A 25,243-nucleotide genomic window follows, 5' to 3' on the forward strand; every position below is an offset into this window, starting at 1 on the left:
CTTCAAAATAAATAAACATTAACAAAAATAAAGTTTTTTTCTCTTATGTATCAAGAGTGAGTGGGGGAGGGGTAGAGAGAGAGGGAGAGCGAATCCCAAGCAGGCTGCACATTGCCAGCACAGAGCCCAAGCCTACAGGATCGTAGCTCAATCCTGCAAACTGTGAAATATGATGTGAGCTGAAATGAAGAGCTGGAGGCTTAACCGACTGAGATACCCATTGATTGAACTTAATAAAATGAAAAAAATGGGAAGATGTAGTTGATGAACCTTGAGGATGTTGTGGTAAAGGGAATAAGAGAAAGATAAATGATGTATGATTTTATATCTACGAGGTATCTGAAGTAGTCAAAAATCATAGAAACAGGAAGTAGAATGGTGGTTAGAGGGGGTTGAAGGGAGAGTGGAAAGAAGAGTTTTTTAATAGGTATTGAGTTTCACATTTGCAAGATGAAAAAGTTCTGGGGATCTTTTTCATAACATGAATATATTGAATAATACTGAACTATACACTTACACAGGGTTTCTAAGGTACATTTTAATGTTACATGGTTTTTACCACAATAAAAAAAAAGGAAGATTCAGAAAAGCAGTGAACCTGATCTGACATAGTGACAAAGAATGAAATTCTGTCTTTGTTAAGGTCCATTTCTCCCTGTTTTACTACTCTTGCCTGGTTGTGGTGCTTTCTTCTTCCCCCGTTTCATTGTCCCTAATCTCCATCTACATCCTTGTCTACCATGCATTTCTCCTTAATTCATTGCCATCTCATGTTTCAGAAGACTTTCACTCCTAGATGCCGATCCGTTGATTAATCAGTTTCCCCACAACCCTACTCTCTGAGTGTAATTGAAAATGATCATAAAAGGGAGATTAAGTGTGTTGACATGGGAAAGTAAGGTCAGATATAATTTGTATAATTGTTGAATTTCCCTTTGTGCATAATTAAATAAATTTATTTCCACCTACTGCCTCTTTTTCTTTTGTAAGTAAATATACTGTCTTGATTGTATATTCTGTTTCTTGCTGCAGGCCCCCGTGAAGCTTTTCTTCTTGCCTACTTCTCCTATTAATTTTAGGCTCTGAGAGATTTTCCTGACAGTTCCACTTATAATCTCCTGAGTTGTGCTTATGTCATCATCATTATCATCATTACTTATGAAGTGTAAAGCATTGGATTACCAGGTAGTTCTCTTCTGTAATGCAACGTAAATTGTTAATACCGGTATCATTCCTGATCATCACAATTTCTTTGTCACATTCATAGTTCTCATTTCAATGGCAGCCCAGTTGGCTGGATCAATGGATGGAGGGAATCACTCAGTTGTGTCTGAGTTTGTGTTTCTGGGACTCACTCATTCAGTGGAGATCCAACTTCTCCTCCTGGTGTTCTCCTCTGTGCTCTATGTGGCAAGCATGACCGGGAACATCCTCATTGTGTTCTCTGTGACCGTTGATCCTCACTTGCATTCCCCCATGTACTTCCTACTGGCCAATCTCTCTTTCATTGACTTGGGAGCCTGCTCTGTCACCTCACCCAAGATGATTTATGACCTTTTCAGAAAGCACAGAGTCATCTCCTTTGGAGGCTGCATCGCCCAGATCTTCTTCATCCACGTCATTGGTGGTGTGGAGATGGTGCTGCTCATCGCCATGGCCTTTGACAGATATGTTGCCATCTGCAAGCCTCTCCACTACTTGACCATCATGAGCCCACGAGTGTGCATTTTGTTTCTGGCTGCTGCCTGGGCCCTTGGTGTCAGTCACTCACTGTTCCAACTAGCATTCATTGTTAATTTGCCCTTCTGCGGTCCTAATGTATTGGATAGCTTTTACTGTGACCTTCCTCGGCTCCTCAGACTGGCCTGTACAGATACGTACAGATTGCAGTTCATGGTCACTGTTAACAGTGGGTTTATCTGTGTGGGTTCCTTCTTGATACTCCTCATCTCCTACGTCTTTATCCTGTTTTCTGTTTGGAAACATTCCTCCGGTGGCTCATCCAAGGCCGTTTCCACCCTGTCAGCTCACATCACTGTGGTCCTTTTGTTTTTCGGTCCAACCATGTTTGTCTATACATGGCCACATCCCAGTTCCCAAATGGACAAATTTCTTGCCCTGTCTGATGCAGTCATCACTCCTTTTCTGAATCCAGTAATCTACACGTTCAGGAATAAAGAGATGAAGGCAGCAGTGAAGAGAACTTTCAGACCATTAATGATTTTTAGGATGATTTCATAAAAAATGGTGTAAGATTTTTATCCTGATCATTGTGTAGCTGGTATCTGAAATTGTAGAATTGGTTTCTTTAGTGGTTCTGCAATTGATTTTAATGTTACCACACTCTTATAAATGCTCTTCTTCCCTTAGATAATGAAGACCTAGAGAGATAAACCTTAATTCAAAACAGGTTGATTCACATGGAGTTGCACATGTATATGCTACTTGAAATCTTTTCTTGGCTTCACTATTTAAATACTTAAGAAATTTAAGTATATTTGCTCATACTTTGTTTAAAAGTCACGTTTTCAGTTTATCATTTGTTTTTCAATTTATCCATATATTTTCTTATGATCTACCTCTTGAGGTAACCAAGATGCTAATTATTCACTGGTGATTGATAGTCTCCACTATTACCAATAATAGCTCTTTTGCTTATTTCTTGTGAGTTGGAAAATGTACATACCTAATCCAGGTTTTTCAGTTCTATTATAATCTCTCAACTTTTTCTTTATGATTTGGAGGGCATAGTTATGTTGTTTAGCTGGAAAATTTTGCATTCAGATTGTTCTTGAAGTATTTAAAAACAATCTGATTGCAGACTGCAGGGCTACTAATCTCTCCTACTTGATAGCATTCTGCCTTCATGACCCTTTCTCACTAATCTTTCTCTTAGATAATTGCTTCGTGATCACTCAATATTTTTTCTATTGGTGATATAAACCTTTGTGGGAACAAGTTTGAAAAGCATAAACTGATGACATTCTCTGATTTTCTTTTGATCACATACATATGCACATTCATGAACCAATAATTCATTCTTTGCTTTATTCATATGTCCTCTAAAGTTATTTTTTTTTCTTACTACATATATGGACTTGTGCTTACCCTGTATCTGGAATTGTGTCTAGGAATTCATGGAAGCACGCCAAAATATATGTCCTAGAAAATTATATATATATTAAATTATGTAATTTAATTTGCTTTATTTTAATTAAATTGTTTAAAAAAATTTTTGAGTGTAGGTGACACACAATGGTACATTAATTTCAGGTACACAACACAGCAATATTTGCTCTCTTATTGCTGTGGCTAGGACTTCCGGTACAGTGTTGAATAACAGTGATGAGTGTGGGCATCCCTTTGTGTTCCTGATTGTAGAGGAAAAGCTCTGAGTTTTTTCCCTTATTAGCTGTGGATTTTTATGTATGGTCTTTATTCTTTTGAGGTATGTTGCCTGCAATCCTATTTTGTTGAGGGATTTTACCGTGAATGGATAATGTTTTTTTCTGCATCAATTGAAATGATCATACTGTTCTTCTCCTTCCTTTTATTAATGTGGGATATCATGTTGATCGATTTACAAATATTCAATCTCCCTTGTAATTTAGGAATAAATCCCACTGGATTGTGGTGAATGATTTCTTAATGTATTGTTGGATTCAATTCGTGAGTATTTTATTTTAAAATTTTGTGATTCTTGTAGGGTTGGCTTAGTGGTCACAAACTCCTTTAGTTTTTGTCTTGGAATCCCTTTATTTCTCCTTTGACTCTGACTCATAGCCTTGCCTGATAGAATAATCTTGGCTGCAGATTTTTCCATTGAGTACATTGAATATATCATGTCACTTCCTCTGGCTTACCAAGTTTCTATTGAGGAATCTCCAAAGCCTTACGGGTTTTCCCTTATAAGTTAAGGACTTCTTTTGTTGCTTTTCAGATTGTTTCATCACTACATTTTGCAAACGAAGTGACAGTATATCTTGGTGTTGGCCTGTGTTGATTTTGTTGGTGGAGAGTTTGCTATGCCTCCTGGACTTGAATGTCTGTTTCCTTCTCCAGATTAGAGAAGTTTTCTATTATTTCTTGAAATAAATTTCCTGCCCCCTTTTTGTTCTGTTCTTCTTCTGTTACTTCTATAATATGAATATTTTTATGTTTGATAGAGTGACTGAGTTTAAGTCTATTCTCATTTTGTATAATTCCTTTTTCTCTCTTTTGTTCAGCCTCATTAGTTTTTTTTTCATTGTCTGCCAGGTCACTAAATCATTCCTCAGCTTCTTTCAGACTGCTTTTCATTGCATCACACGTGTTTCCAGTCTCCTGTATTGCATTCTTCATCTCTGATTGATTTAAAAAAAATTTTTGTTTTTTTTACATTTTTATTATTTTTGAGAGACAGAGACAGAGCACTAGTCAGGGAGGGATAGAGAGAGAGGGAGACACAGAATCCGAAGTAGGCTCCAGGCTCTGAGCTGTCAGCACAGAGCCTGACGCGGGGCTCAAACCACCAACAGTGAGATCATGACCTGAGCCAAAGTCAGATGCTTAACTGACTGAGTCACCCAGGCGTCCCTCTGATTGATTTTTTAAACACTCTTTTATCTCAGTGGTAAGGGTCTCCCTGAAGTCTTCCACTCTTTTCTCAAGCCCAGTGAGTATCCTTATGATTGTTGCTTTAAATTCTCCATCAGGCATGTTACTTATATCTGTTTCACTTACTTCTTTGGCAGTGGCCTTATCTTGTTCTTTCATTTGGGATAAATTCCTCTGTTTTTGAATTTGTCTAAGACTTTGCCTTCTTCTCTGTGTTAGAAAAAAACAGTTATGTCTCCTGCTCCTGAAAGTAATGGACTTCTGAGGAAGAAGTCATATAGTGCCCATGGCCTGGTGCTTCAGGGAGTGTCTCTGGTGTGTGCTGTGTGTGCTTTGCTGTTGTGTTTGGACTGTTGTGTCCTTCAGGCCACTCGTCTGCCGTGGCTCTCCTTGCCTGCTGTGAGAAGTATTTGGTCCCTCGCCTGAATGTGGGGAGTTTCAACTAGGTGTGCTCTGGTCTGCTTGTGACATGAGACCTGACATCACCTCTACCAGAACTGAGGTCTTGCAGACATGTCTGGTTGGGATACATGGTTTGGGCAGTGATTTGTGCTGGTCCTCTGGGGTAGGAGCCTGTTGGGACTAAGGCAGGTTTGACTGAGAAGGGCAGTGCCACCAGTGTGCAGGGGAGTGAGGCCTAGCGTAAGCAAGTTAGGCACCCAGTGTTGGCACTGTGCTGCTGTGCACAGGTGGCTCTGTGTTTATGCTGAGGGGTGGGGGAGGGAAATGGCACCAGCCAGCTTCCTTATTCCTGGAGAGGTGTCTCTGAATGCTGCCCCTCAGGGACATGGTCCAAGAAGATCAAATAATCTCTACACTGTGTGCCCAAGGCACTCCTTAGATAACTGTTTGCATGTTGTCTGCCCCCAGGGGACATGCCTGCTGTGCAGGAGCAGTGCAGTGGCCTCCAGTCTGTATCTTAGCCACGCCCCAGACCTTTAAAACATCAAGCTTTAAGACACTGGTTGCAAGAACTCACAAGATCCAGCCCCTCTCATTTTTGAGGCCAATGGCGTTGGAGAAACATTCTGCTTGTGTGTTCCCCTATGTACTCCTCTTTCTCTCACCCTTCTCTGTGGCCATGGCTCTCTCCCTCTCCAGCCCCCGTGATCTGTTTCTTCTTTCCTGAACCATTTCTCTGCACTTCACACTTGTTTCGATATGTCCTCTTGTCTCCTTTTAGTTGAAGCGTTTGTTCTGTCAGTATTGAGGTTCATTTCTGGGATATTTTGGATGGTTTGATAGTTATTTGGTTGTGTTCATGAGATGACGTGAACCTACGGTCCTCCTCCTCTGCTGCCATCTTCCTCTCCTCATCCATTTGTTTTGATTTTTAGATTCCACATATGAGTGAAATCATATGATATTTGTCTTTGTTTGAATTATTTCACTTAGCATAATATGCTCAAATCCATCCATGTTGTTGCATATGGTAAGATCTCATCCTTTTTTATAGCTGTGTAATATTCCATTGTGTGTGTGTGTGTGTGTGTGTGTGTGTGTGTGTATGCATGTGTGTATTCCTTATCCAGAAATCTAGATGAGTTATAATTAGAGAAATTAGCCAAATAGAAATGTATAATTTTTTAATAGTGTTTTGTAAGAATCCATTGTGGTGTCCGAATATAATAAGCTCAGCACAGCCTATTTTTCCCATTATTTAGATCTAAACAGTCTTGCAAAAATGCAAATTAAGCACCTGAGACAAGGAAAAAAAGTAAAGAACATCTGGTGTTTTGTAGAGGGGAATTAGCCTTGAAGAAGCAACCCATGGGCAGGTGAGGTTTTTTGGATATTTTCTCTCATGGCTTATCACTAATAACAGATCCCCAATGCAGAGCTATGGTTGGTATGATACAGGCAGAAAATACGTTAAGTGAAAATCAAGACTTCTGGCCAGGGAACTGTGAAAAGTGGTCCCTGCAAACTGGTGAGTATAAGGGAAATACTTTTCTTTTCTTTCTTTCCCTCTCTTTTCTCTGTTTGCCCATCCAAGGCAGCTCTTGTTACAGAGCAGTGACAGTGTCGCAGACAGCTCAAATTCTGAGGGATGATACCACATCCTTTTGGAAAAGGGAACTGAGGGAGAGCCCCTGTGGTCTGAAGAGTGTGAAATAAGTTTTCCATATTTTTTCTGCCTCTTTTATCTTGCTGCCTTACCCAAGGAAAGGACCCAGTTATGGAGTTGCAGCTCAGCCGAATTGAAGCAGCTGACACTCTAAGAGAAACCCCATATTTCTGGTCAGCTGATGAAAATAGGCCCTGCAGTTCAAAAAGTGTGGGAAGATTCTTGGAGATGAACAACCCGGAGAGAGAGTTCCACTAATTCAGTGTATGCAGCAGTACACATCCTGTGCTGGTTTCTGAGCTGTGCACATGTGAGACCTATCGAAAATAGGATAACAAGACCCTTGAGAACTTATCTATGGTACAAACTACTTCCAGAATTCCAGGCAAACCAATGGGTGTCCCATGAGTGAGGCATACTCAAAACAGCATAGCTAAGGCTTTGAAAGCGGAGCTGACACTGGATCTCCTACCATTTGAAGGTACAGCAGCACTTCTGGTCTGAATCCAATTTATTGCCTCCTAAAAGAAGCAAACAGCAACAAACAGTTCTCCAGAGGATTCCACATTACCCAGAATGTCACAACTTAATATTCAAAATGTCTGAGATACAATCTAATATGACTTGACACATAAGAATGAGGAAAGTGTGATCTGTTCCGAAGGGAACAATCAACAGATGCCCCAAGACTACCAAGATGCTGGAAGGGGCAAATACTTTACAGCAACTATTTCTGCTATCATTTTTGAGGAAAGATAAACTGATGGCTTACATGAATACAAATAAATCTCTCAGCAGAGATATAGAAAGTATAAAGAAAAATGATATGGAAGACTTAGAACTTTAAAATACAGTATTTGAAATGAAAAAATTACAGGATAGGATCAATAGCAGATGGAGATGGTAAAAGGAAGAGACAGTGAACTGGAAGATGAATCAGTAGAAATGATCCACTGTGAAGAAGAGAGATTAAGAAAATTTGGAAGGAAATGAACAGATTCTCAAGGTCTGGGGACAATAGGGAAAGGTCTAACATTCTTTTCACGAAGTCCCAGAGGAAGAGGAGACAGAGATTAGTATAGAAAATATGTTTGAAGAAACAATGGTGGAAAACTTCCCAAATATATTTAAAGACATAAACGTATAGACTCAAAAGGCCCAGCAAAACGAAGCAGGATATACTCAAAGAAAAACATGGCCAGAATCATTACAGTGAAACTTCATAAAATACTGACCAAAAAAAAAAAAAAAAAAAAGAAAAAAATTACAGAAAGCAGTCTGAGAAAAAGGACACATTATATAGAAGGGAAATGATATAAATGTTAACAGATTACTCAGAAAAAATCCCATAAAGGCCAGAAGAGAGTGGAATTTCAGGAGGGTCAGGAATGGTATATATAAAAATATAATATTACAATATTCCTCTTAAGTTCTCTAAAATATGTATGAATATTAAAGGTAAAAATCATCACATTGAATCATCGATGTTCAGATGTGGGATATTCAGATCAAGGAACTTTTAGGTATAATACATATGACAACCATGACATAAAATGGGGAGAATGTAGAGAACTCTATGGTAGGCCTTTTACATTTTGCTTGAAGTGGCACAATATTAAATATAAGCTGTCAAAAATTAGGTATGTGTAATCTCCAGAGTAGCACTAACAGCAGCAGCAACGGTAACCGGGATATAATAATAATAATAATAATAATAATAATAATAATAATAAAAAAAGTAAATATAAAAATTTATCAAATTAAAAAAATATTCAAATAACCCAAAAGGAGACCCAAAAGGATGAAGGGAAGAACAACAATGGGGAGAGAAAACAAAATAAATGATAAAATGGTAGACCTAAGTGACCGTGTTAATAATTTCATTAACTATAGGGGACTGCATACTAATGAAAGACGTGTTATCAGATTGAAAAAAATTCCTACTATATGCTGTCTACAACAAACCCATTTTAAATATAAAGATATATATGTTAAAAAGGATGGACAATGTATCATACAAATGGTGAAAAAAATGGGAGTTGTTATATTAATAGCTTATATTAATTACTTTTCTGAAGTACACTTCAGAAAACGTTACTAGGGAAGAAAATATACATGACATAATCATAAAATGGTAAATTTAGCAAGAAGGCATAAAAATCATAAATTTTCATGTCCTGAATGAAAAAGCTTTAAAATACATGAGTAAAAAATGGGTGGAATTGAAAAGACAAATAGAAAAGTCCACACCTATGCTTGATGGAAAAGGTATGTAGAGAAATGAATTAGGATACAGAAGACCTAGGTAACACTCTGAACCAAGTGGACCCAATAATCATTTCTGGAGCAATCTACCCAACAATAGCAAAATACACACATTTTTTCAAGTGTACATGCAATATTCATGAAGACAGATTATATTCTGAACCATAAGGCAAACTTTACCAGAATTTTAAAAATTGAAATCATACAAATTAATTCTCTGGCAATAACAGAATTACGTTAAAGATGAATGGAATGACATGTGGGAAAATCCCAAATATTTGGAAATTAACACACTTTTACAGGGTGCTCAGTAAATATTAGTAAATGCATAAATTTTACGCATCCATTTAATCCTGTCATTAAGATTTCTCCATGTGATGTTTTATTTCTTTTGTGTGTGAATGCTTTAACAGTTTTGAAGGTTTATAGTTCATTTTTAATTATTCACTGTTTATAAGTTAATTCTTTAATTTTGCATTACCTCCACAGACAGTATCCATTGACTTCTCACTATGAGAAAGAAACTATTAAACTTTAACCCTTTACCCCCTTCTCCATCTCCCTTCACTCAATTTGATTTTATTTTAGTATTCCTAGTTCTTTTAATCATTATCCTTATACTTCAACATACTTAATTATCCTTAAAGTGATGTGTTGATTTTCTTCGACTACAAAAGGTGAGGAAAAACAGTTTTTCAGTAGAAATGTTTTTTTTAATTTTTGTTTAAGTTAATTACTCTTTAATACTGCCATAGTTTGTAATGTTTGTATTCTGTTCTTTAACCATAATCCCCAGAATTGTTTAATATTAGGCTTTATAATTGAATATGTCATCTCTAGTCACTTTTTGATTAGTGGAGCTTATTCTTTGATGGTTTTCTTTTATAAGACCTCAAGGGAACTCTGTTTCCTAAGGTGTTTGTTTGCTTGTTTTGTTATTTTGTAGGCTGTTTATTTTGTGTATGTGAAGTCTGGTAACTTCAACTGGATTGGCCTTGATGTGGCCCATGCAATAACATTTTTTCCCCTGGGTCATGACAGGCTCTTTAAAAAAATTTTTTTTAACATTTATTTATTTTTGAGACAGAGACAGAGCATGAACAGGGGAGGGGCAGAGAGAGAGGGAGACGCAGAATCCGAAACAGGCTCCGGGCTCTGAGCTGTCAGCACAGATCCTGACGTGGGGCTCGAACTCACGGACCGTGAGATCATGATCTGAGCCAAAGTCGGACGCTTAACCGACTGAGCCACCCAGGCGCCCCATGACAGGCTCTTTAGACTGTAGTTCAATGCTTCTTTCATTTCAGAGAAGTTTTCTTTTGAATTTTTTTCTTTACCAATTATAGTGAACGCTAAGGAACACTAATTTTTCATTTCTTAGATCTTATTTTAATCTGTATTTTTTATTTCTTTTTTTTCTTCCAAGATTTTATTTAAATTGAAGTTAGTTAACATGTACAGTATAGTATTGGTTTTAGGAGTAGAATTTAGTGATTCATCATCTATATATAACACCCAGTGCTCATCCCAACAAGTCCCCTCCTTAATGTCTATCACCCATTTAGCCCATGCCCCCATCCACTCCCCTCCAGCAACCCTCAGTTTGTTCTCTGTACTGAAGGATCTCTCATGGTTTGCCTTCCTCTCTGTTTTTATCTTATTTTTCCTTCCCTTCCCCTATGGTCATCTGTTTTGTTTCTTAAATTACACATATGAGTGAAATCATACTCTATTTGTCTTTCTCTGACTTATTTCACTTAGCATAATACACTCTAATTCCATCCACGTTGTTGCAAGTGGTAAGGTTTCTTTGTTTTGATGGCTGATATTCCACTGTGTATGTATGTGTGTGTGTGTGTGTGTGTGTGTGTATATATATATATATATATATATATATATATATATATATATATATACATATACACGCCATATCTTCTTTATCCATTCATCAATTGATGGACGTTTGGGCTCTTTCCATAACTTGGCTATTGTTGGTCGTGCTGTTACAAACATTGGGGTGCATGTGGCCCCTTTGAATCAGTATTTTTGTGTCCTTTGGATAAATACTTAGTACTGTAATTGCTGGGTCATGGGGTAGTTCCTTTTCTACCTTTTTGGAGAAACCTCCGTACTATTTTCCAGCATTATTGCACAGAACTCCCTAATAAATATAATAATAATGAAAAAGTTTCAAATATTGTGAGCATACCAAGATGTGACACAGGGACATGAAGTAAACAAATACTGTTGGAAAATGGCACTGATAGACTTGTTTAATGCAGGGTTGCCACAAAACTTCAATTTGTAAGAGTGCAATACCTGCCGAGTGCAATAAAATGAGGTATGCCTGTGCTTCTTGAATTTGTCTGATTTGTTTTTTACCATTTCGTATTTTCGGTCAGTTACTTCTTTGCATAACCCATGTATATTTTCTGTCATTTTAGAAAGAAGTTATATCTTGAAAAATGTATAGAAAATTTTGTTCCTTTCACTACTTCATGGCATAAAACCTTCTATTATGTTTGTTGTATATACCTTATGCCATTTTCCCTTTTCTCCTTGAAGATTTTCTTGAAGTTTATTTACTTTGAAAGAGAGTGCTAGAATCCCAAGCAGGCTCCACACGTGGTGCCTGATGTGGGGCTCAAACTCAGAAACTGCAAGATCATGACCTGAGCCGAAATCAAGAGGTGGATGTGTAACCAACTGAGCCTCCCAGGGGCCCCTGAAGTATTTTCATATAGGTCATCACCTGCTTTATTTTATAATAAAATTATTATAATACATAATATGATTAATTTTTAAGTTTTTATTTTTAAGTAATCTCTACACCCAACGTGGAGCTCAGACTTAAATCCCGGAGATTAAGAGTCATGTGCTCTCGCTTGTTGGGATGATCGCCAGGTGTTGTATGGAACCAATTTGACAATAAACTATATTAAAAAAAAATCCTGTGCTCTACAGACTGAGCCAGTCAGGCACCTGAATTATTAATCTCATATACTAATTAAATATACTAGAAATGTGAAAGAATAGTGTGAAGGAGGAACTAAGGGATTTAATGGATATGATAGAAGGCATCTGAGTTTGGAATGTTGTCTGCAAATACACTCTCACCTGTTGGGACGACTCTCTCATGGATTCCTTGGCTAACTACTCCCTGGCACAGAGCAGCCATACTTGTTAATTTTGGTCATGTGTCTTAAGATTTATCCTTTTCATTACATAATGGGAACAGTCAGGTGTTTGGCTGCTTCCCCCCACCCCACCCCCTGCTTCTTGCCTTGAGTTTTCTTTCATTCCTCCACAAATGGCCTCCTTACGCCAAAGATGCTGTATCTGTGTCTTTCTCTTTAAGATTCTTTCCTCGGTTACTCTGTGGAGTGAGGGTTCACACACTCCCATGTTTCTGTTCAAAGGAAAGATCGCTGGTTGTTTTCGAAGTGTATCCACCTCTTTTTGAGATTGCTGAGTTTGGTGCCTAGCTCAAGATTTTAGGAGGCATGATTTTTATTTTGGTGTTCACTTGTGCCCTGTTTCAATTTTTGTTGCACATAAGTTTTTTTTTCTTCATGTTTTGTGGTTTGGAATTGTAGATATATTTCCTAGCCTAAGGATGGAGTTTGCATTTATGTTTTTTTCTGGCATAAAGGAAGAGGAAAAAAGCATCTCAAGTTTGGACTCTTAGTCTGAAAGTCTGCATTTATTTACATAATTGAGGTTAACGTAGTTTTATTTTTGCTGCTGTACTTGCTTAAAATTTGGATTCAGGATCATATGTGCTTCATGAATATGTTGGGCAATACTGACTTTTCTATAAGGAGGTTAGCTGTAGGAGAAAGAGAAGAAAATTTTGGGACTGTTCTAAATTCATATATACACCAGACTTTTAATATCTCTATAATTTTAAGTGAAATATAATTTCAGATTAGGTGGCAACACCTGCTTTGCAGTGAGCATTCAATAGTGTATGTATAGAATCATTATATTTGAAATCGCTTTAAATCTCATTTTCTTACATATTCTCTCTACTTTTCTCATGCCATATAATATGGTTTTATCTCCATGTATTCTTCATACTTTTTGATATATTCTCTGTTTAAGTTGAATAGTATTATGGTAGTCAACATAGAAATGATTAAATGATTAAAAATTGTAAAGGGCAGTTTTTAATGTTGCTCTGGAATTCACCTTTAGTCATCATAAGATAAAGATTTAAAGCCACTCTAAAAAATGGAAAAGGCCTATGTGTTGCAAGGCGAAACGCCTCTCATTGTTTTCTTATTAACAGTTAGCTTTTCTGCTGGGCTTCATTGGGAAAACCGAAACAACTATAAGCAATAATTCCCCAGGCCAAGTAATTTCAGTTTGGCAATCCCAGATCTCTGCAGCATCACTTGGTCACTACCTCCTGGGGATATAATTAGCTGCCACTCTGATTGTTTTATACAGCTATTTGTGAGTGTCTTTAATGATCCTGTATAGGATCCCTTTGATTTCGGAAGAACTAGAATCTATCTGAATCTTTAATGATGCTATCCTCTCAATTTTCTTGGCAAAGCAGGTAAGTGGGAGGGACAGAAGGACACTCTTTAGTGAGTAAATCAGCAAGCTAAGATTTCTGTGTTCCAGGAATGTAAAAATTGTTTTCCTCAACTCCCCTCTGATGTCAGCCTTCCATGAGGCATGTTGCTGCTGGCATCCTAGAGAAGGAGGATGGAGCAGGAACCAAGCCCATGAAGGAGAGTCGCTCTGTATAGGCAGATGAGGATACGAGTAGGGGAAAGTGTACATCTAGGCCTCAAAGAATAAGAATACAGCTACAGAAGAATATCACAGAAGACTTAAAGTTTATCACATGACTATTTATCTTCCTTTTCAAGTTTCCCAACTGTTTGAGCTTGTGTTTTTTAATTTTGTGTTGTTTTTAGTTATTTTTTCAGGTTCTGTGACTTCCTTTATGGCCTATGATTTATGTTCAGCTTAGCCACCTGGTCCATCTATTCAGGACCTAGAAACTTCATCCCTTTGTAAGCTTCTGCCTCACCTGCCACTGAACTGCTCCTCCCTCTTCCTACTGGTCACAGCTCTTTGATTGCTTTCAGGCTGCTGAATATTAACAGTGTGTGTCACAACACAGCGGCATGTAGGTTCTTTGAAAACATTGTCATCCAGCCCCTAATGAAGACCTTTCATTCATCCTTCTTTGACAGTTCTCTCTCATTTATTATATTATTTATTCATTAATGAACCCACTTGATATTTACAATGTGTGCTTCTGATATGCCAAACTGCCCATTTACAAAGCAAATAAATTTATGTGAGTTGGTATCTCAGTTTTCTTATATATATATTTTTACTCTCTCATCACATTTTCTTCACTGTAATAAAAGTTCTCTACTCCTTCCCTTTCTTCTGTTTCATCTTTCACTTTGTCTCTTCAATTTTGACTTATCTGGCTCACCACTTATTGTCTTCTGACCTCTGTGATTGTTTTGTCCAACTTGTTGGCTCCTTTGTCTCCTTTCACATTTTCACTATGAATTTCTATATGGTTGGGTCTTTGCTTTTTTTCCCCCTTCATACTCTTTCCCTCAGGGACCTTATTCACTCTTGTACATTTAGTTATTACTCATATGGATTGTTATACAGTTATATTTTGAACCTATATTTCTTCCCATACATCCTGACTCATATTTCCACCTGGATATCTTACTAGTATCTGAAACTCTATTTGTTTAATATAAATAAAATCATCTATTTTCTCCATCCTCACAAATTCTGTGTCCATTTTCCTTATTTATAAAAATGAATCTGCCATTGTCCTATCTATTCATGGTCTAAAGTTGATGTCATCTTTGACGTCACTCTTCAGGTTCACTCCAACTTTAACTGGCCACCAATTTTTTGTGTATTTCTTAGTATTTTCGTTTTTTCTTTGACAGTCTTAAAGCTAAAACCTTAAATTTTAGTACATCTGTATAGCCCCCCAAGATCTGCTTTATTTCAGCATTCTCTTTAGAGGACTTCCTGCTTCTATTGTTTCTTTCCTTCAAATGACCCATCACACTTTCAGATGGAGCATCTTCCCTAATTACTGGCCTTATCACCAATTCCTTGCATCCTCTTCTTCATTGACTCTGTACATTTATTTAATAATTCTTGAATATCTGTATTAGTTCCTAAGGTGAGGCACAAACTAATCTCCACCATTTTTTTCTCATCTTACTTTTTCTCTTCTCCAAAACCAATATCTATTCTGTAGATAATCTGCATGCTTGACCCTTAACCCAGTGAGCACCAAACTTACCTGTTTTTCATATTTTACCATCTGCTTGAAATGACTGTCTTGGATGCTGTGTATTGTAATATTTACCAACTCTTAAAGCTATACACAAATGCCACATCTGGTATGCTGCCTTTTCTCATTACTATAGTTGTCTTTTCCCACTCTCCTCATGTATTAGAGGACACTTCTATGACATGTGTCATGCAATGCCTGAAGTATATTTATATACAGGTTGGATAAGGATTGACTTTGTACAACATTGGTCCATCTTGAGGTTTGACACATACTAAGCATTTACATTTTAACAAAATGAATAAGTGAGAAGAATGGGGACTATAACATACCTAAGACTTTGGTTTTGAATGTGACTATAATTTACCTGAAGTACCCCTGCTTTCTCCACTCGTACAATTAAAGTAGAAGTAAAAATGAAAGAATTTTGTGTGAAAAAGTCAGTTTGAAAGAAGAGTCTGTTTTCCACAGAGTCTGTGCTGGCAGATAAGCACATATTTGAGCCTGGATGGGCAGAGTCTTCAAAAATTTCTTAAAGCACCCACCTTGGCCCTTTCTCCATTCCCTTCTCCCTCTTACCACTAATGACAAGGGAAATGTCCAGTGTTCTCTGTGGTCAGAAAATTTTTTTTTTTTTTTAATTGAAATTTATGGCTTTGGATTCTGGGAACAGCAGATGTGAAAGTGATTAGTATTTCCACTAAGAAGCAAAATTGTTATTTGGGAAATATGCTCAAGTGATTGAATGCAAGTATGGATATGAAAGCTTTGCCTAAAACCAGGTCTAGTTTCAATGCTTTAGAATAATGGAAGTTTCAGAATTTGAGGAATGATTTTCTGTACTTAAAAAGTCACTCATGTACATATTCTTCAGTATATAATAGAAAACATTTATTGTGCCATACTATGTGGTAGGCACTGAGTTTAGGTAAGTTTATATATATCATTCATTTCTCACAACACCCTGCAAAGAGGTATTATGATCTCCACATTAGTAATGAGAATCCTGAAGCTCACAGAGGTCAAGTAACTTTGATGTGCTCACATAGCAAGTGAATGGTGATGCCTGCCATCAAAGCCCAAGCTGCTAATCATTCTATAATGTGTGAAAGGCAGTGTGTGAATTTTTGTGTTTTTAGGATTGAAGAATATAGAGATGAAAATTTGGAAATGATTTCTGGACTTTTGACTGTGAGCCTATCACTGTACGATAAGTCCACTATGTAGAAGAACACCACCTTTGGAAGTTACTGTGACCCTCAGCAGGAGAAGCTGACTGGACAGATAACCCTACTGGGATAGTAGAACCCAGAGAAAACACACAGTGGGGAGAATTTCACATGGCTATTTTCTGTTATTCTCTATGCCTCTTTTTCCTGCTTAGTATATGACCACTCAAATCATTAAAAAACAGTTAAATATTTTACAGTGAATTACTTGTGTATGTCATTATACAGTATAAAAGGCAGTCTATCCATTTATTATCATGTGTGATTTTCACAGAAACTCTGTGAGCCTGAATAAGGCAAGTAATAGAAGCATCTGCCTACCTTAAATCCTATCCAGTGTCAAAGTCAGGAGCAACCCTGAATCAGTGAATTAAAGGTGAGAGACTGGTGTTCTCTTTAATTTACCTGTGTTGTTACTAACCTTGGCTGCCATATTTAATACCATCTGAAACTTGTTTAGCTTTTTCTCTTTTTTTTCTAACAGTTTCTTTTTTTCCCTTTATCATAAATATCTTTCCTAATTTCCCTCTTTTCTTATTTCCCTCCACATTTAAAATCTTCATTCTTTCTCTTTTCTCTCTGCTTTATTTTTTTCTGCATCCTAGATTGTTTCAAGACTTCAAGAAAATAAACTGAGTGCTGAGTATAGGCTTGAAGATTAAATGCTATCTGACCCCTACCAAGAAATATGCTACAAGGCCTTAGGTGCCTTCTCATGGGGAGACTATTAGTCATGGCTACTGTAAGTTTTCAAATGAAAAACTTCCCCTTGCGTCTTTTAAAACAATTGGAAAAGAAGACCAACAAATGAGAGAATAAAAAATAGTACAGATCACTGACCTAAAGGCATTGCCTTACTATAGCCTGGGGTTGTTACTCTAACTTCTCATAGTATGGGCTATATCTACATGCATAATGATGGTTACTATTAAAAGTTACTTTCATATTATATAATTCAAGGTATTTTCCACATATTGTGTATCTCTTTTTATTCAATTATAATTCCCAAAGGACCAGATCAATATCTGTGTTCTTAGGATAGCCATTTGCTATCCATCTGCTCTTGCTGATACCAGCTACCATCTACCTTTGAATGTCTATAGCACATTTCCCTTCCCACGCCTCAACTGACCACATATTTATTTTAGTATTCACTTGACATGTGTTGTATAATACATTAGATTTGTATTTGTATGTGTACAATTCATGTTTTTTTTTCCAACTGTTTTCTTTGACTTACAGGAGTTAGCAAAAGAATAAATCAGTATCAAGGAAAATGGTTAACAAAAGCTGCAAGAAGTATTTGGGATTTTAATTGACCTTTGAGGACAATAAAATTTAGAGAGACGGGGGTGCGTCGCTGGCTCAGTTTGTAGAGCATGCGACTCTTGATCTCGGGGTCATGTGTTCGAGCCCCACACTGGGTATAGAGATTACTTTCAATTTTTTTTAACGTTTATTTTTGAGACAGAGAGAGACAGAGCATGAACAGGGGAGGGTCAGAGAGAGAGGGAGACACAGAATCTGAAACAGGTGCCAGGCTCTGAGCTGTCAGCACAGAGCCCGACGCGGGGCTCGAACTCACGGAACGCGAGATCATGACCTGAGCCGAAGTCGGCCACTTAACTGACTGAGTCACCCAGGCGCCCCTACTTTAAAAAAATCTTTTAGAGAGACCAAAGGATGGAATTCCTAGAAACATTATATTAAGTTTTTTACCATTGTAGCAACTAGTTACATAACCACCAAAATACAAAGAATCAGTATACAAATTTAATAGCAATGAATAATCACTTTCCCAGGTATAATTTCCTATTGTACTAGTCAATTAATCTTTAATTGAGTACACATTCTATGTAATATTTAATTGTTAGTTTGCTATAGAATAATGGACATTATGGATGAATGTCTCTAGTTAGCTTTGATTTTAACCAAGAAAAAAGTCACTGTTTTGAGTTTTGCTTTCTTTTACTTGATTGTTTTCCCTAGGATTTTTCTTTTTGGAATAAGAATCAAGAGACATAAGTTTTGGTCCCCAGATTGCCACTTGTGCGAATCTTGGAAACTCTGTTTACTTTGCTGGGTCTCATGTTTTTCATCTGAATGATGACCAATTGGACAAAATAGACTTTATATAGTTCCATGAGAATTTTCATCTCATTATGCTGGGGACATGTGCTTTTCTTCATCAAGGCCTTAAGACTTTTTCAATAACTACTGAGTTTCCTGACTCCCTCTCCAGTGCCTTTATCACTTCCCCATGCACATCCATCCTGTCAGTCCTTTTCTGAGCTGGAGCTGTCTTTTCCTCCCTGGATGAGCAGCATAAGTACCCCCTACTCTAGGCCCCAGTTTTCTGGGAATAGAAAGTGTGCACCTTGAGACTGTAGACTGTTAGTTCAAGAGGTAACAGTATAATCACTACATGTGGATGAGAATAGAGATTCATGCTAGTGGTGGAGACCCAGAATGGGGGGCAGGACACAGTGATAGTCTCCATGTGTTTTTGCAGTCTGGGATGACTGAGGGCATCAGTTAGATGCTCCTTTGTGTGAGAAAGTCTGGAATTGTAGTTGTAAAAATGAAGGATGTCATTATACCGTTCTACTGTACCTCGTCAATTCCTAAAATAATCAACCTTATTACTGTTTTTGGAAATTACTCTCTATTACATGCTATGATCGAGGTAGGTATCTGAACACAGAGACAAATAGAACACTGTTGCCTGCTCACCATCCACTTCACATATAAATATTATACATATTAAAGGACTGAATCTCCAGTGTCACATTTTGTATTTTATGGTTTAAGATCAAGAAGAAAGATCCTCTGTTCTTCTTAAAATGTGATTTATTAATGTTTGACGTTCTTATTTTATAATCCTAAATCAAAAGTACAAAATACAAATTGCCTTGAAGATAAAATATCTGAATAGATTTCACAGTAAGCAGGAAAATACCACACAACAACAGGTTACCTGCAGGTGGTACTAAGCACTTTAAAGGGTGTGGGTGGGGATGTCAGTGGACGTAAAGGTTGACACCAAAGGGAGGATGAGACACTGATGAATTAAAATGTACAATCCTAGCTATTCCAAGTGCTGATCTTTAATACCTTCATATGGATGGGTAGGGAAAAGCTGTTTGCAAAAATATGTTACACCCTTGGTGGCCACTTTAGGCATGTACCTTAGCAGAATCTGGTGAAATCTTTCAAATACACATTTATTAGGTTTGGAAAAAGCCTTGCATCCTAGTGGCATGACATTTTTATTGAATGTTGAGGCCAGTTTAGGGCTTTGTAGTTATGAAAAATTGCATGGGAACTAGAGGCACCCAGGATAGTGAACATAATAAAATGTGATGGAAAACACTTGTTCCATTTTTAGAGTCCACCTAACAAGTGTTTTACTAGTGGGCTGTTCAATTTCACATACCCCAGTCAGTGTCTTTATTCAATCTTAATCTACAGCCAGTCTTAATTTAGTCTCAACTCATATATTAGTCACTCTCTCACTCAAGGTGACAATTGATTTGTTAATCATGCTTTCCTCTCATCCTACTTTTTATCAGAAAATTGTGGGAGCACTCTGGGAAGAGGAGTAGATTATGAGGACATACATAAAAGCAAGATGGACTATGTTAGAAGTGAGAAATAGTCAATATCAGAAGTGATTTAAATAAAAAAAATTTTAATGTTTTTTATTTATTTCTGAGGGTGGGGGGAACGGGCAGAGAGAGAGACACAGAATCAGGAGTATACTCCACGCTCCAAGCTGTCAGTACAGAGACTGATGTGGGACTTGAACTCACGAACCATGAGATCATGACTGGAGCTGAAGTTGGATGCTCAAAGGACTGAGCCACTCAGGCGCCCCTCAAAAGTGATTTAAACAGGTGATGAATGTCATGGTACTCATCTGTCCATGTTCATGGCTAATCTGTTCACTTGAGAACAGAACGTTGCAGTAAGAGTATTGGTGATAGTTTAAAATTATGTCTTAACTCACACATGTGATGGTAGTGTGTTGATTTTTTGTTTTTTTATATTTGAGGAAGTAGATAACTATATCCTTTTCATTCATAAGAATATTGAAACATTAGTAATTCTATGACCTATTATCTCCATAATCACATTTTCCTCCTCATTTTCTTCATTCTTATTTCATTGGCAGCCCAGTTGGCTGGATCAATGGATGGAGGGAATCACTCAGTTGTGTCTGAGTTTGTGTTTCTGGGACTCACTCATTCATGGGAGATCCAGCTTCTCCTCCTGGTGTTCTCCTCTGTGCTCTATGTGGCAAGCATGACCGGGAACATCCTCATTGTGTTCTCTGTGACCGTTGATCCTCACTTACATTCCCCCATGTACTTCCTACTGGCCAATCTCTCTTTCATTGACTTGGGAGCCTGCTCTGTCACCTCACCCAAGATGATTTATGACCTTTTCAGAAAGCACAAAGTCATCTCCTTTGGAGGCTGCATCGCCCAGATCTTCTTCATCCACGTCATTGGTGGTGTGGAGATGGTGCTGCTCATCGCCATGGCCTTTGACAGATATGTTGCCATCTGCAAGCCTCTCCACTACTTGACCATCATGAGCCCACGAATGTGCATTTTGTTTCTGGCTGCTGCCTGGGCCCTTGGTGTCAGTCACTCACTGTTTCAACTAGCATTCATTGTTAATTTACCCTTCTGTGGTCCTAATGTATTGGACAGCTTTTACTGTGACCTTCCTCGGCTCCTCAGACTGGCCTGTACAGATACGTACAGATTGCAGTTCATGGTCACTGTTAACAGTGGATTTATCTGTGTGGGTTCCTTCTTCATACTCCTCATCTCCTACATCATCATCCTGTTTTCTGTTTGGAAACATTCCTCAGGTGGTTCATCCAAAGCCGTTTCCACCCTGTCAGCTCACATCACTGTGGTCCTTTTGTTTTTCGGTCCAACCATGTTTGTCTATACATGGCCACATCCCAATTCCCAGATGGACAAATTTCTTGCCATTTTTGATGCAGTCATCACTCCTTTTCTGAATCCAGTCATCTACACGTTCAGGAATAAGGAGATGAAAGCAGCAATCAAAAGAGTATGCAGACAGCTAGTGATTTACAGGAAGATCTCATAAGTGATATATGACTTCTCACTAATCATGGGATAGCCTTTTGTTTCTATCTTTGATATTTTGGATTCAGAAAACTTGGGACATCAAATATTGATATGAGTGTTATCACAGCTGTGACATAATTCTTACATGATGAATCTATTTAATCCTTATGAAGAGTGAGCCATGGAAACAGTATATCTCGCTATCTATGGAAGTCCCATTTAGTTTATTTCAGCAATGTTATATAGTTTCTGGTGAACAGGTCTTGCATATCTTTCTTGAGATTTGTTCCTAATTATTTTAATTTTTGGTGCTGTTTTAAATGGCATTTTTGTTTAGTTTATAATTGTTTATTGCTAATTATAGAAATAGATATTTTGTTTATTGAAATTGTATTTTGAAAACTTGCAAAATCGTTCACTTCCTCTTGGTTTTTTACAGAGTAAGTAGGATCTTCCTCATAGATGGTCATTTTTTCAGTGCATAAACACATTTTACTTCTTTTATTCTAGTATGGATAATTTTATTCATTTCTGTTGCCTTATTGTACTTGCCAGGTCAAATAGTGTAGTGCTGAATATACAAGTGGTTAGGGTGAACATCTTTAACTTGTTTTTATTCTTATAAGAAAAGCTTTCATTTTTTTGTTAAGTATGATGCTAGGTATAGCTTGTATTTAATACAAGCTTTTTATCAGGCTGAGGAAATTCCTTTCTATTTAGTTTTTAAAACCAGCAGTGGATGTTGGGTTATAAAACAGTGCTTTATCTAGTTTAGTATCAGGATAATGGTGGCCTTTTAGAATATATTTCCTTGTTTTAAATTTACTGAAGAAGTTTTGTAGAAATGTTGTAGTTTCTTTCTTAAATGTTTGGTAAAATTTACCAGAGAAGTAATTTTAGCCTGCAGTTTTCTCTAGGAGAAAGTTTTCAACTATAAATTCAATTCTTGGTAGTCTGTGTCTTTAGAGAAATGTGCATATTAATCTATGTTGTCATCATTATTGGAAAAGCTGTTCCTAAATATTCTCTCGTTATGGAATATCTGCAAGGGGCGCCTGGGTGGCTCAGTTGGTTGAGCATCAGATTCGTGATTTTGGCTCAGATCGTGATCTCACGGTCATGGGATCAAGTCCTGCATTGGGCTCTGTGCTGGGTGTGGAGCCTGCTTGGGATTCTGTCTCTCTCTCCCTCCCTCTCTCCCTCCCTCCCTCTCTCCCTCCCTCCCTCTCTCCCTCCCTCCCTCTCTCCCTTTTCCTCTTCCCCTCTCCTGAGCTTGCACATGCTCTTCTTTCTCTCAAAATAATAATAAGAAAAGAAATATATCTATGACTTTCAGTATATTCCTCTCTTTCATTGTCTATTGGTAGTTTGTACCTTTTAAAAAGATATTGTCAGCATTCCAGAGATTTTTCAGCTTATTTTTATTAAGGTAAAATTAATATATAACATTATATATGTTTCTGGTGTACAGTGTTATAATTTGACATCGGTATACATGACAAAGTGATTACCAACAAAAGTCTAGTTATTGTTCATTAGTATACGATTAGCCATTTCACCCCCCACCCCCCATATTCTTCCCCTTTGGTGAGCATCAATCTCTTCACTATACCTATGAGTTTGGGTTTGTATTGTTTTTGTTTGTTTGTTTTACTTTTTTGTTTTTGGATTCCACAGATCAGTAAAATCATACAGTATTTGTCTCTGACTTATTTCACTTAGCATAATAGCCTTGAAGTCCATATATGTTGTTGTAAATGGCAAGATTTCATTTTCCTTTGTGGCTGAGTAGTTTTATCTTGTTTATATATACCACATCTTTTTTATCCATTGGATAAAGTATCCATGGATACTTAAGCTGCTTCCTTATATTGTCTGTTGAAAATAGTGCTGCAGTGCACATAGTGGTACATATATCTTTTTGAATTAGTGTTTTAATATTCTTTGAATGAATTCCCAGAAGTGGTATAGCTGTATCAGATGGTAGATGTAAATTTTTTGAGGAATCTCTACTATTTTCCATGTTGGACACACCAATTTACATTTCCACCAACAGTGTATGAAGTTTCCTTTTTATCTATGTTCTCTCCAACCCTTACTTCTTGTCTTTTGCTTATAGCCATTTTAACAAGCGTGAAGTGATGTCTCATTGTGGTTTTGATTTGCACTTCTCTAATATTTAGTGATATACAAATATCTTTTCACGTGCCTTTTGGTAGTATGTATGTCTTTCTTGGAAAAGTGTCTACTTAGATCCTCTGTCCATTAAAAAAATCTGTTTGATTTATTGTTATTGAGTTGTGTGAATTCTGTACGTATTTTGGATATTAACCTGTTACTAGATATGTGATTTGCAAATATATTCTCCACTTCATTAGGTTGTCTTTTCATTTTTATGATGGTTTCCTTTGCTATGCAGAAGCTTTTTAGTTTGATGTATGCCCATTTGTTTATTTTCACTTTTGTTTCTCTTGCCTTTGGAGTCAGATTCATAAACATTGCTAAGACCAATGTCAAGCCTGACTATATTTTCTTCTAGGAATTTTGTGGTTTCAGGTCTTATGTTCAAATCTTTAACCTATTTGGAGTTGATTTTTATGTATGGTGTAAGACAGTGGTTTACTTTAATTCTTTTGCATGTGGCTGTTCAGTTTTCCTACCACCATTTATTGAAGAGACTGTCCTTTCTCCATTGTATGTTCTTGGCTCCTTTGTGATACATTAATTGTCCGTATATGTGTGGGTTTTTTTCCGGGTGCTCAATTCTGTTCCATTGATCTGTGTGTCTATTTTTATGCCAATACCATATTGTTTTGATTACTATTTTGTTTGATTGTTTTGTTTTTTGAGAGAGAGAGTGTGTGAGCAGGGGAGAGGAACAGAGGGAGAAAAAGAATCTTAAGCAGGCTCCACAATGTGGGACTTGATCCCATGACCCTGGGATCATGACCTGAGCCAAAATTAAGAGTTGGATGCTTGACCAACTGAGCCACCCCTGAGCCCCTCTTTTTGATGTAATTGGAGTTGGGGTTTATTTCTTAGTTTTTCTTTCCGATATTTTATTATTAGTGTATAGGGAACACCATAGATTTATATGTATTAATTTTGTATCCTCAAACTTTTCTGAATTTGTTTAACTGTTCCTCAAGGTTTTTGGTGGAAGCTTCAGGGTTGTTTTATATGTAGTATTACATGATCTATAAATAGTAACAGTTTTATTTTTCCTTTCATAATTGAGTGGCCTTTTTTCTTTTTCTTGCATTATTGCTGTGGTTAGAACTTTCAACACTTTGTTGAATAAAAGTGATGAGAGTGAAAAACTGAAAGTTTGTAATTTTTCAACATTGAGTGTGGTGTTAGCTGTGAGTTTGTCATGCATGACAGTTATTATGTTAAGGTGTGTTCCCTCTATACCCACTTTGTTGAGATTTTTATCAGAAATAAATGTCGAATTTTGTCATATGATTTTTTTTTCTGTATCTATTGAGATGATCTTATGATTTTTATACTTCATTTTGTTAACCTGTATCATATCGATTGATTTCTTTGGATGTTGTATCACCTTTATCTCTGGAATAATCCCCACTTGATCACTATGTATGATTCTTTTATATATTGTTGAAATTAATCTGCTTGAAGGTTTTCACAGCTATATTCATCAAGGATATCAGCG

The 25,243-nt window shown here is 37.1% G+C and overlaps 2 protein-coding genes across 2 annotated transcripts; both read left to right on the forward strand.

Moving 5' to 3' along the window:
• Nucleotides 1–1,278: 1,278 nt before the first annotated feature.
• On the forward strand, nucleotides 1,279–2,241 carry LOC109255805 (olfactory receptor 4F3/4F16/4F29-like). Its single transcript, XM_019430658.2, has one exon. The coding sequence runs from the start codon at nucleotides 1,279–1,281 to the stop codon at nucleotides 2,239–2,241; it is 963 nt and encodes a 320-aa protein (XP_019286203.2).
• An 18,409-nt stretch (nucleotides 2,242–20,650) lies between these two features.
• Nucleotides 20,651–21,589, forward strand: LOC109255804 (olfactory receptor 4F3/4F16/4F29). The gene has a single exon (XM_019430657.2). The coding sequence runs from the start codon at nucleotides 20,651–20,653 to the stop codon at nucleotides 21,587–21,589; it is 939 nt and encodes a 312-aa protein (XP_019286202.2).
• Nucleotides 21,590–25,243: the final 3,654 nt, after the last annotated feature.

The sequence above is a fragment of the Panthera pardus genome, unplaced genomic scaffold, assembly GCF_024362965.1.
Source record: "Panthera pardus isolate Hobbes unplaced genomic scaffold, ASM2436296v1 HiC_scaffold_24, whole genome shotgun sequence".
NCBI classification, from domain to species: Eukaryota; Metazoa; Chordata; class Mammalia; order Carnivora; family Felidae; genus Panthera; species Panthera pardus.

Excerpts from the sequence above, each read along its gene's own strand:
- LOC109255804 (XM_019430657.2), top strand. The coding sequence starts at position 20,651 with ATGGATGGAGGGAATCACTCAGTTGTGTCTGAGTTTGTGTTTCTGGGA.
- LOC109255805 (XM_019430658.2), top strand. The coding sequence starts at position 1,279 with ATGGCAGCCCAGTTGGCTGGATCAATGGATGGAGGGAATCACTCAGTT.